Raw genomic sequence first — 13133 nt, 5'->3', positions numbered from 1 at the left:
ACATCCCAAGTTACATGGAAAGTTTTTTTCAACCCAGAACCATAGAACGAAGGCCATGTGGTATTTTCAGTACTAAATAAACCAAATATTTATAACAAAGTTATATTAAAAATATCTCTGTCGAAGAGCTATCAATTGTTATTTTTCCAACATTATGAACAACATTTACAGTGTAGAAGCCGGAATTGTGACTAGACCATCGCAGATGACTGTCAATCCAACTTTTAGTATGTTGCTAGTGGTACTCTTCGTGGGATTTGAAGGCTTCAAGCTAGCCTCCAGACCCAGATGTTTGGCGGAGCTAGACAACATCTGCTTGGTTCAATGAGGCGGGGGGGGGGGGACCCACTGCTTCGTATGGTTAAAAAAAATTGTGGGATTTGAATTGCAGAGATTGTCATAGTATTGTACGCGCTCATGGAATGTTGGAGTCGCCGGTAGCTAGGTTAGGTTCTTCTTTGTCTTTGGGTTGGTGTTTGGCTGTTTCTTGGACGCGTTTGTGCAGGGAGTTAGATTTTTTCTATATGTAGACATGATTGATTAATTAAAAAGAAGAGAGTTGCCTATTTGCCTGTTTATCTGAAATACCTGACGGAAACTGCGCGAGCTAGAAATTTACATTTAGACGGGAGGGAGCTAAGGATTAGGGAACCCACACGTTGCTTAGTTCACATAAAAGGAAGGTCAGACATTGCAGTTCAAATTAGCTCGGTGGTACTCTTGGGGATATTATACAGGCGTCTAGTCTTGGCCCGGGGCTCGTTTCCATCATGGCTCCGTCACCGGAGACGTTGACGGCCCTGAGAATCATCATTCTTAATCAGCCACATGAAAGACTGTACTCCTAACCACACAAGCCCTCCTCCTCCCCCCTTCCCTGGGAAGAATATAAAAGCGTTTGGCACAATGCCGGCACACCCACGGAGGAGCCGGGTCCAAAGGACGAAACCGACGCAACATGTAGATGTAGAGCAGAATTCGCACTAGTAATGCCAAATGGCTCAGGAACCCGCATGTAGCGTCATGAGGCCTGGCAGCCACATCGCACATCCGCATGTACGCCCATCTGTCCGTGCCGTGCGTGCCGGCGTCGATCGATCGTCTGACCGCGGAGCACTTGAAGGCGACGCGGCGCCGGCCGGCCGGGCGGTGGCGCGGGCGTGTCAGGCGTCCCGTGGCTTTAATTCTAATCCAAGCGTATGCCGCTCCCCCTGATAATGTCTCCGCATCCAACCGCATTCATCCATTCAATGCCACCTGCCGCCGATAGCTTCTTGGGCATGTTTTGGGAGGCGGCACCAAACACTGAAGGCATCGCATCACCCTAACTTCATTGCTGAATGCTCACTCGTAGTAGTACCGATGGGCGCATGGCACAGCTTTCCTTTGCTGACGACTCCCCAACAGGGCGGTTCGTCCTTCCCGTCGGCAGCAACGCGACCGCCCACATGACCCATGGCCGTGCTCCTCTATGTATTGCCGGCTTCTGAGACAGTTTTGGGTGGCTCCTCTTCGGTCCTGCGCGTCTCGAAATGTAGAGGAGGCCGTATTGGCCGTATGAAATACGGCGCGGTGTTGCTTCAGATTACGTATACGTCGGTCAGTCGACGTAGACCTGGACCGCGCGTGTAGCGTCCAAATCCTTGTCGTGGTGGTGCCCTGGGTTTTGTGCAACCCAAGTGAAGGCAGAAAGCGACGGATTTTCGCTGCGCCGATCACATCAGCTTTCCGCCCCGTCCAAGCCGCAACGAGCCACCCAGAACGGGAGTGATTTTCCACGGAGCAAAAAGTTGCACTATACGGTGACGGGACCCAAAGTCGAGACCCCAACAAAGTCCCACAAAGTCCTCGCTTGATTAACGCCGGTCGCGTCCACGGGCCAAAACGTTGCCATCGAATCAACATGTGGTTGAAATGGTTAGGTGGACAGTGGTATCTCAACCCATCAGGATTCAAATCCTGGTGCTCGCATTATTTCTGGATTTATTTCTGGATTTTCGGCGATGTGCTTTCAGTGGGAGGAGACGTTCCCGTCGACGACGAGGCGCCTACGGTGACTTCATAAATCTCAAAATGATATGCCGGCTCAGTCTCTCGGAGGTGCTCATAGGGGTAGGGCGTGCGTGTGTGCGTTTATATGGATGAGTGTATGCATATGTATATAAGCGTTTGTGTCTGTACTGATGCTCAAAAAAAAAACGTTGCCATCTCGACGTGCCCTCGGCGCCGAGGAGATACTAAATATGGCACCGCGTAATTCCTATTGTACTTATGTGTACGTGTTATAAGAGCAAGGTGTTCGTCTAAGAAAAAGCAAGTGCCACTTTTCTTAACTGGCAATACTACGAACACCAAAAATAATACTAAGCATTACATCAAGATTTATAGACCACCTGACGATGAGTGAGTACAGGCACTTGAGCGAGGTGTCGCCCCTTCCTAGCTGGAGCCGGACAAAGCTTATTATACCAGCATTCCCCTGCACAAAAGACCTCGCTTGGTCCCCGAAGGCACGAGTATTGTACATGCTCTGATTTTATTTTGTTTTGTTGTGCACGGGTGCGTATGTATTGTGTCCCCAATTAACCGGACAACTCTTTTGTTATTTTATAAAATGACAGAGCTCATGCGCTTGCCTCGGCGAGCATGCATTTCGAATAACAGTGTCAATTCGTTGCGACGGTCCATCTCATGTTTTGCATCCTTATCTTCGCCGCTATAGCACCCCATCATCGACAAGCGCTACACCTTCTTCATCTTTGTTGTATACTATTCCATGACTTTGATTGACTCGTGTTTCCTCATGTGTAAACGGTGATATCAAAACTTTGAGCATAATCGTAGGACCATCTAGTATCTATAAGTTGTCTACAAAAATGACTTGGTGTCAGCCGATTTGACCGAATTGTTGGATTAACATCATCTAGCCCAGCCGGTCGGTTCTTCCTGCCGATGACTCCTCACCCAACAAACAACAACAGCCACTATCCCACACATGCAAAAATCAATAAAGCTCAAAGGCCTTGTCGAACGTAAGGTGCTTAGAAGAGGTGCATAAAGAAATACTAGCGCTGGTGTTTATTTGTAGAGGTAAACATTTAATTGGGCACCTCTTTTATAGAGGTAAGCATCAATGTTTAAAAATATATTTTACCAAGCACTCCTCTAAGGGCTTCTTTGATTCAAAGGAATTCTATAGGATTTTTGGAGAATTGAAATCCTTAAGAATTTTTCCTGTGTTGGTCCTTTGATTCATAGGATTGGATCTCATAGGAATTTTTCCTATGGAATCTTTTGTACTACATTTCATAGGAAATCTAACATCCACTCCAATCTCTTTTTACAATTTTTTTGTTTTTCCTGTGCCATCAAACACTCCATGCTAATCCTGTAGGATTCATGTGTGCATGCCACTCCAACCCTATACTTTTCCTATTCCTACGATTTGAAAATCCTGCAAATCAAAGAGAGCCTCAACACCTTGCAATGTACAAAGCCCAGGTCAACTTATGCCAAATTGTTACCCGAAAGACTACTCATTTTTGCTGCCGCCCGCTACAGTACTTGGGTTACTACAAATCTTTGACTCCGTGGAGACCTTGGGGCCGGACTGCCAGAAACACACACGAAACAGACCCGAGACCCACCGCAACCCCCGGCGGGATCGATTTCCCCTTCAACCTACCAACCCGACCCAGCCCACCCGCGGCCGGCCGAGCAGACCCATCCCCTCCCCTCCCTCCTCCACCGGCATTGCTTCCCCTCCACCTCCACCCCCACCCACACCGCCACCGCCTCCTCCCTCCCCATAACTATCCCAGCCCACTCGCTGTCACCCGGAGCAGATCGATCCGGGCGGCCGCCTCAGATTGCCGTTCTTCAGTCCAATCCGTATCGCCGCCGCGTTTCTTGGTCGGGCGGCTGGTTGGCGGGGAGGGGGGCAGGCGGGGGATGAAGGGGCTGGGGGGCGGGCCGAAGGTGCTGCTGGTGCACTCCTCGTCCAACAAGCCGTCCGGCGGCGGGTCGGGGTCGCCGTGGATGGGGCGGCGCCGGCTGTGGCTCTTCGTCTTCCTGGCCTGCTTCGCGTGCGTGTCCCTCGCCTCGCTGCTCTCCGCCGCGCGCGACGCGTCCTCGGCCGTCGGCGCCAGGCGGAGGGCCACGGGGTCGGCTTCGGGGGCCAGGCTCGCAGTGTCGGCGGGCGCGCGGAGGGCCGCGGCTGCGAAGGGGGATGAGGCGGCGGGGCCGGGGCTGCCGGCGTACGTGTTCGACGCGCTGGTGCAGTACGCGGCGGTGGGCGGCAACACGTCCGGGAGCATGCCGGCGGCGGACGTGCGCGCCATCGCGGCGGCGCTGAAGCGGCGGGCCCCCTGCAACCTGCTGGTGTTCGGGCTGGGCGGGGAGACGCCGCTGTGGCGCGCGCTCAACCACGGCGGGCGCACCGTGTTCCTGGACGAGAACCAGTGGTACGTGTCCCACCTGGAGGGGCGGCACCCGGGGCTGGAGGCCTACGACGTGGCCTACACCACCACCGTCCGCGAGTTCCCGGACCTCCTCGAGGCCGCCCGCGCCGCCCGCGCCGCCGAGTGCCGCCCCGTCCAGAACCTCCTCTTCTCCGACTGCCGCCTCGCCATCAACGACCTCCCCAACCAGCTCTACGACGTCGCCTGGGACGTCATCCTCGTCGACGGCCCGCGCGGGTAGGCATCCAAGATCCAATTTTCGTTTTTTGGGGATCAGATTTCTCGCTCGAGCAGAGGAAGCAGGGCCCTGACTGAATCTCGTCGGGTTTTGAATGATGGTGGCAGGTACACGGCGTCGTCGCCGGGGCGGATGTCGGCGATATTCACGGCGGGCGTGCTGGCGCGGGCGCGGAAGGAGGAGGGCGCGGCGACGGACGTGCTGGTGCACGACTACGAGCGGGAGGTGGAGCGGGCGTGCTCCAGGGAGTTCCTGTGCGAGGAGAACCGCGTGCCGGCGAGCAGCACGCGGTCGCTCGCCCACTTCGTCATCCGCGGCGGCCGCGCCGTCCGCCGGGACGCCTTCTGCGGCCGCGCCGCCGCCGCCACCGACACCGCCGCGCAGTAGATTAGAGAGAGATTTGTTTTCCTTTTCTCTTTTTTTTACTCCGGTAACCCATCCCTTCTCTCTCTCCTAGTGGTGTCTTTTTTACCGTCGTCTGATAGCCAATGATGATGTCGGCATGTGGTGAAAAAAGGGCGCCTGTGAAAGCTCGACCAAGCTGTAAAAATCGGTGATGAGAGGAATGAATTGCTGTGCTCACAGCTCACGCCATGGCCTCCGTTGCTCCTTTTCTCAGTGTATATTCTATTATGAATTTATTCCGCGTCGTCGGTTTTTCACGTCGCATGTGCACAAGACAAGAAGTGAACCGGAATGATTAACACCGGAGGGCACTACTGTATATTTTTGCCCCCAAAATGTGATGGGCAGTGGTGTCTTGGATTGAATTGCATTGATCGCATGGCGGCCCGGTCTAGTCGGCAGCACGGAGATGGGAGTGGCGACCGGTGGCACGGTGCTGCCATTACTGATGCAGCACGGCCGTCGACATGGTCGTGACTCGTGACGGGGAGCCAACTGCTGACGCGGACAGTGTACGCGAGGCGCTGCCGGCCCGTGGGGGCAGGTGTGTCACGCGGGCGGATGGTGATCGGCCGGCAGCCGTGCAGCGGTGACACGCACGGCGGCAGTGGGCGTATTGGCTGGCTGGCTGGCACCACGGATAGAGAGAGGGATCCTGGGCCTGCATCGCCTGAAATCGCTGTGGTTTTCTGTCTGCTTCGGTCGGGGCTGATGGACGGAGATGCCAAACGTCTTGTACACAGGGTGTTGTGGTGCACCCGATCTTGGAGGTTCACATGCTGTGAATCTTCAGAAAATTCCAAGCACACAATCTTTCAGATGATGGTCCCAGTTCACAGCCCGGTCTAGCTTAACCATTGTTTCTCCTGTTGTGTTTAAGGTTTCGATTGGAAATCTGCAGCATTCTAGCTATGTATATTGTGTCTACGTGTTGGTTGCTTTGTTCCTGAAACATATGTGCGCCTTTTCATTAGAAAAAAACACACAAGTATGCATCACCTCAACACGATAAAAACCTGGCCGCCAGAAAATAAAAAGAGCATTGGACGCCATTGCCCATTCAGGAGAGCAGATGCGCGATGTCACGTCTAGGACGAGTTACGAAATGAAGCGAAGAAAAGGAGAACAGGTTCCCGCCAAACCGAGCGGGGCGTCGGCTTCCGAGTGCGATGTAGCTAACCACTGTCCTCTTCTTCAGTTTGGGAAACCTGAGCTTGCTAGATCGGCCGGACGCATTAAGGCAGATACGTATGATGCGAGCACGGGAGGATCGTTGTATGCTGCTGGTCTCGTCTGCTCCGGCGGTCCAACAACGCACGTCGGATCGGATGCTGTACCGTCGGTGCCATCTCACTGTCAGTCCGCCTGGCGAACCTCCAGGTCACGCGGGAATCGCACGCCATGTAACCTCACCAATATAAAATGTCTGATCGGCGAAGCACGATCGACGAAGGTTTGGCGTTTCCAATTGTGTATCCATGGCACCAACGATGCATGACATGCAACCGCTCAGCAGAAACTTCCTTCTTCTGACTAGCCAGCAAGGTTCGGCAGTCGGCATCCTGAGTTGAATCCCATGTGTATGATATGATATGGTTTGATCGAGCCGCTCATTTGTTTGATCCGTGTGACTTTGGTCGGTTGTGTATGCATCCAAGTATGTTTGGTTCATGCCGTCGTATGCGTTGCCAAGTTTTGCCAACCATTGGCTGGCCAAACCTTTGTTGACAAAAAAATTAGGTAAGATTTGGCAGGGTAAATTTGTCCACTAAGCAACACATACCCTAATCCTTCCACATGTACGTACGTGCAGAGAGTCCTCGCTTGATGTCTACTCATTTGTCGTACTAATCCCTGTATTTGATCGGTAGAATATAAATTTCTCTGGGTCTATTCATAGATGTTCTGCTATATTTTCAGTTTTGTCACGTTGGTCCTTACGTGATTTGTACTTTGATCTTTATGATATAAATGAGACACGTATTGCCATGCCAAAACAAGATCCTATTCGGTATAATATTAATTATCCCATTTTAGGGGGATATTAATTATCCAATTTATAATCAACAATAGAAAATTCCTCTTTCAGAAATAATCAATTCATCGAGAGAGCGGCTAAATGGCTCCCGAGCTCATCTGCTTATGCGCATGAACAGTAAAATCAAAAGAAATACTAGAAAAATTCAAAAAAAAAATATCTATTTTTATACATGAAAGATGTGTTAGAGTGTGAGGTCTGTACTAAATTTCAACTAATTTGAACATCTAAGCAGCTCTCAGAAAGGAAAAGGATCCGTGAAAAAGTTCACTATTCGGGAGGCCATCAACTTTTCCAGTGTGATGACGGGAGAATATATAGTATTCGCTATACTCACATGGTTTAATGTTAAAATAAAAGTTAAGTGAAATGTTTCAATTTTTTTAAAAGGTGAATGTTCATTAGACACGTGGCTACAATCCCTAAAATGTCAAATATAAATTGGAAACATACATAGGGAAATAAAAATGACAAAACCAACATTTTTTTATTTTACATGTTTGTGGAATTTAAATTCATTTTTTTAAGATGGGAGGACACCTATGAGTCTTTGGAGCACGTGATGCTTTCCCGTATTGAGGATATCTCCAACACAGACCCTCAAAACGCCCACAATCATTCAGATTGGAAGGTTCGAGTCTGATTTATCATCCAACGTGGCACCCATTGATTCAAGAACTGATTCAGATGCCTATTTTCTCGTAAACTGGATGCAAATAAGGGGGCGGGGCTTGCAGGAGGCTGGGCCAATGCCACAAATATGTCCGACACCCCGGACCCACCAGAAAAGCCTCTCTCTCGTTCACGTCCTCTCCCCTGTGAAGCGATTGTCACGCATTTATGCCGGCCAGCGCCGCTCTAGAGCACCAGCGCCGCATTGATGCCGGACAAGAGCGGACATGGCCTCGCACTAGAGCCAACGTTGAAGTGGCGCGCCGGGTGAGAGCGTCGCGCCACGCCGTATCCCTATGTAGGCACCTTCCCTTGGCATGCAAACGTCACCCGCCCATCCGCTCGCCGGCATTAAACAATCACGGTTTCCTAGAAACCTACTCCGACGTTCGTCCGCTCGCTGATATTAATATGTGGCACGGTTGGCCTGGCCGATACCCACTATTTATACGTGGACAGGCTCCCAACAAGATCCACACCACACCTTCACTCCTGATCCCCTCTGTGCACCACGTTCGCCATGGCCTTGAGCTCGAAAGCATAGTGGGGCAACCTCTCCACCGAACAGAAGCAGGAGTTATCCGACATTGTGGCCGTCTGTCAGGCCCGCCGAGACAACCGAATACAGTCTGACCTACTGGCTAGCTCTCCGGAGGACACCGACGCCGACGAGACGACGGACGAGGCGGCCGACAACGAGCCAGTGCTAACGCCCACACCAGTCCATGCCGGCATCTCATCGGAGCAGGCATGGTGTTAGAATTGTAGTTATACACGGTCTCTTATATTGTATTGCCTTCTAATTGTACATGTATTCTCTTATAAATATAATACAAAAGCCACCCCTAGAGGGTACGACCCTTCATCCAAAATATTCTAAACCTAATATGGTATCAGATTAGGTCGTGATTAACTCACGCTTCCGCCGCCGCCGCTACCGCCGCCGCCGCCGCCGCGATGTCCTCCACTACCGCCCCTCCTCAAGCTCCTCGTCTGGGTTTTCTCTTCCTGCAACTCTCTCGACGCTGCTTGCCGGCGTCACAACTGCTGCTGGGACATCCGCGTCGTTCCCAACGTTGCTGCTGGCCCGATGTTCTCTCAGCTGCCGGGCCATGCTTTCTTCAACACCAACACCATCATGCCAACACTCCTCTCCACTGGGTCTGCCTCGTCCGCCATCATCAACCACGAAGGGCTCAGCTCCCAGATCGGGCAACTCCTGCCTAGCTACTCCAACGGACCTGCTGCATCGGCCATCGTAAACCACGGGGGGAGGGCCTATGCCAACTCCCAGATCGGACAGTCCATGCCTGCCTCGGCTCTACCCGACCTCGCAGTCCAGTCGGCAGGCGAGGCGCCTCTGCCGCCTCCATTTCACTTCGGCCATCTTCTCACCGTCAAGCTCTCGGCTGACAATTACATCTACTGGCGTGCGCAGCTCCAACCTCTCCTTCGCAGCCATTATCTCGAGGGTTTTATTGATGGGACATTGCCGTGCCCCACGCTATTTGTCTCACAGACTATGACTGCCAGTACTCATGTCACGGTGCTCAACTCGGCGTACCGAGCCTGGATCGCCCAAGATCAAGCGATCCTCTCCGCCATCCGGTCCTCTCTCACCGACGCTGTGTCCGGCATGGTTCTCTTTGCCACCACGTCTCAGGATGCGTGGTCCATTCTTGATGGGAGTTTTGCATCTCAGTCCACGGCGCGCTCTATGGCTATTCGTGGTCAACTCCAGGACTTGAAGAAACAGGATCTCTCGGCCTCGGTCTACTTCAACAAAATCAAGTCTCACGCCGATACGCTCACCTCCATCGGAAAACCGCTCGGCGATGAGGAGTTTACTTCGTTTGTGCTCAACGGTCTTGACAGTGACTATGACCCTCTTGTTGAGGCGGTCCATGGCCGTGAGACACCGATTGCTCCTCGTGATCTCTATGCTCGTCTTCTTGGAACGGAACAACGCATCAAGACTCGTCGGTCTGCAGAGGTCAAACTGTTGGGAAACGTAGCATAAATTCAAAAAATTTCCTACGTGTCACCAAGATCAATCTATGGAGTCATCTAGCAACGAGGGAGGAGTGGATCTACATACCCTTGTAGATCGCGCGTGGAAGCATTCAAGAGAACGGGGTTGATGGAGTCGTACTCGTCGTGATCCAAATCACCGATGATCCTAGCGCCGAACGGACGGCACCTCCGCGTTCAACACACGTACGGAGCAGCGACGTCTCCTCCTTCTTGATCCAGCAAGGGGGAGGAGAGGTTGATGGAGATCCAACAACACGACGGCGTGGTGGTGGAAGTAGCGGGATTTCCAACAGGGCTTCGCCAAGCGCTGCGGGAGGAGGGAGATGTGTCATGGGAGGGAGAGGGAGGCGCCAGGGCTTAGGTGTTGCTGCCCTCCCTTCCCCCCACTATATATAGGGCCAAGGGAGAGGGGGGGGGCGCAGCCTTGGCCCTTCCTCCAAGGAAGGGTGCGGCCAGGGAGGAGTCCATCCTCCCCAAGGCACCTCGGAGGTGCCTTCCCCTTTTAGGACTCTTTCTTTCCCTTATCTCTTGGCGCATGGGCCTCTTGGGGCTGGGGCCCTTGGCCCATATAGGCCAAGGCACACCCCCTACAGCCCATGTGGCCCTCAGGGCGGGTGGCCCCACCCGGTGGACCCCCGGGACCTTCCGGTGGTCCCGGTACAATACCGGTGACCCCGAAACTTGTCCCGATGGCCGAAATAGCACTTCCTATATATAATTCTTTACCTCCGGACCATTCCGGAACTCCTCGTGACGTCCGGGATCTCATCCGGGACTCCGAACAACTTTCGGGTTACCGCATACTAATATCTCTATAACCCTAGCGTCACCGAACCTTAAGTGTGTAGACCCTACGGGTTCGGGAGACATGCAGACATGACCGAGATGACTCTCCGGTCAATAACCAACAGCGGATCTGGATACCCATGTTGGCTCCCACATGTTCCACGATGATCTCATCGGATGAACCACGATGTCAAGGACTTAATCAATCCCGTATACAATTCCCTTTGTCCTATCGGTATGTTACTTGCCCGAGATTCGATCGTCGGTATCCCGATACCTTGTTCAATCTCGTTACCGGCAAGTCTCTTTACTCGTTCCGTAACACATCATCCCGTGATCAACTCCTTGGTCACATTGCGCATATGATGATGTCCTACCGAGTGGGCCCAGAGATACCTCTCCGTCACACGGAGTGACAAATCCCAGTCTCGATTCGTGCCAACCCAACAGACACTTTCAGAGATACCTGTAGTGTACCTTTATAGCCACCCAGTTACGTTGTGACGTTGACACCCAAAGCACTCCTACGGTATCCGGGAGTTGCACTATCTCATGGTCTAAGGAAATGATACTTGACATTAGGAAAGCTTTAGCACACGAACTACACGATCTAGTGCTATGCTTAGGATTGGGTCTTGTCCATCACATCATTCTCCTAATGATGTGATCCCGTTATCAACGACATCCAATGTCCATGGTCAGGAAACCGTAACCATCTATTGATCAACGAGCTAGTCAACTAGAGGCTTACTAGGGACATGGTGTTGTCTATGTATCCACACATGTATCTGAGTTTCCTATCAATACAATTCTAGCATGGATAATAAACGATTATCATGAACAAGGAAATATAATAATAATCATTTTATTATTGCCTCTAGGGCATATTTCCAACAGTCTCCCACTTGCACTAGAGTCAATAATGTAGTTCACATCGCCATGTGATTAACACTCACAGGTCACATCGCCATGTAACCAACATCCAAAAAGTTTACTAGAGTCAATAATCTAGTTCACATCACTATGTGATTAACACTCAATGAGTTCTGGGTTTGATCATGTTGCTTGTGAGAGAGGTTTTAGTCAACGGGTCTGAACCTTTCAGATCCGTGTGTGCTTTACAAATCTTTATGTCATCTCCTAGATGCAGCTACCACGCTCTATTTGGAGCCATTTGAAATAACTGTTCTACTTGGAGTTATTCTAAATTGTTGCTCCATTATACGTATCCGGTATCTCTACTCAGAGCTATCCGGATAGGTGTTAAGCTTGCATCATCGTAACTCTTTACGACGAACTCTTTTGCCACCTCCATAATCGAGAAAATTCCTTAGTCCACTAGTTACTAAGGATAACTTTGACCGCTGTCCTGTGATCCATTCTTGGATCACTCTTGTACCCCTTGACTGACTCATGGCAAGGCACACTTCAGGTGCGGTACACAGCATAGCATACTGTAGAGCCTACGTCTTAAGCATAGGGGACGACCTTCGTCCTTTCTCTCTATTCTGCCGTGGTCGAGCTTTAAGTCTTAACTTCATACCTTACAACTCAGGCAAGAACTCCTTCTTTGACTGATCCATCTTGAACACCTTCAAGATCATGTCAAGGTATGTGCTCATTTGAAAGTACCATTAAGCGTTTTGATCTATCCTTATAGATCTTGATGCTCAATGTTCAAGTAGCTTGATCCAGGCTTTCCATTGAAAAACACTTTCCAAATAACCCTATATGCTTTCCATAAATTCTACGTCATTTCTGATCAACAATATGTCAACATATATTTATCAGAAATTCTATAGTGCTCCCACTCACTTCTTTGGAAATACAAGTTTCTCATAAACTTTGTATACACCCAAAATCTTTGATCATCTCATCAAAGCATACATTCCAACTCCGAGATGCTTACTCCAGTCCTTAGAAGGATTGCTGGAGCTTTGCATACTTATTAGCATCTTTCAGGATTGACAAAACCTTCTGGTTGTATCACATACAACCTTTCCTCAAGAAAATGTCGAGGAAACAATGCTTTGACATCCTATCTGCAAGATTTCATAAATAATGCAGTAGTTGCTAATATAATTCCAACAGACTCTTACCATCGCTACGAGTGAGAAAGTCTCACCGTAGTCAACTCCTTGAACTTGTCGGGAAACTTCTTAACGACAAGTCAAGCTTTCTTAATGGTGACACTTACCATCATTGTCTGTCTTCCTTTTAAAATCCATATGTACCCAACAGCCTTACGACCATCAAGTAGTTTTTCCAAAGTCTACACTTTGTTTTCATACATGGATCCTCTCTCGGATTTTATGGCCTCGAGCCATTTATCGGAATCCGGGCCCACCATCGCTTCTCCATAGCTCGTAGGTTCATTGTTGTCTAGCAACATGACTTCCAAGACAGGATTACGCACCACTCTGAAGTAGTACACATCCTTGTCATCCCACGAGGTTTGTTAGTGACTTGATCTGAAGTTTCATGATCACTATCATAAGCT

The 13133-nt window shown here is 50.7% G+C and overlaps 1 protein-coding gene across 1 annotated transcript; it reads left to right on the top strand.

Moving 5' to 3' along the window:
• Positions 1-3656: 3656 nt before the first annotated feature.
• LOC125521055 (protein IRX15-LIKE-like) lies at positions 3657-5292 on the top strand. The gene is made up of 2 exons (XM_048686116.1): positions 3657-4697; positions 4806-5292. Exons 1-2 carry the CDS (start codon positions 3952-3954, stop codon positions 5083-5085), a joined length of 1026 nt encoding a protein of 341 aa, XP_048542073.1. The 5' UTR covers positions 3657-3951; the 3' UTR covers positions 5086-5292.
• Positions 5293-13133: the final 7841 nt, after the last annotated feature.

The sequence above is a fragment of the Triticum urartu genome, chromosome 7, assembly GCF_003073215.2.
Source record: "Triticum urartu cultivar G1812 chromosome 7, Tu2.1, whole genome shotgun sequence".
NCBI classification, from domain to species: Eukaryota; Viridiplantae; Streptophyta; class Magnoliopsida; order Poales; family Poaceae; genus Triticum; species Triticum urartu.
This window is presented reverse-complemented; position numbering and strand designations above follow the sequence as displayed.

Bases quoted from the DNA above. Each gene is read 5' to 3' on its own strand.
- LOC125521055 (XM_048686116.1), top strand. From the start codon at position 3,952: ATGAAGGGGCTGGGGGGCGGGCCGAAGGTGCTGCTGGTGCACTCCTCG. The intron at 4,698-4,805 runs GTAGGCATCCAA...TGATGGTGGCAG, and splicing joins CTCGTCGACGGCCCGCGCGG to GTACACGGCGTCGTCGCCGG.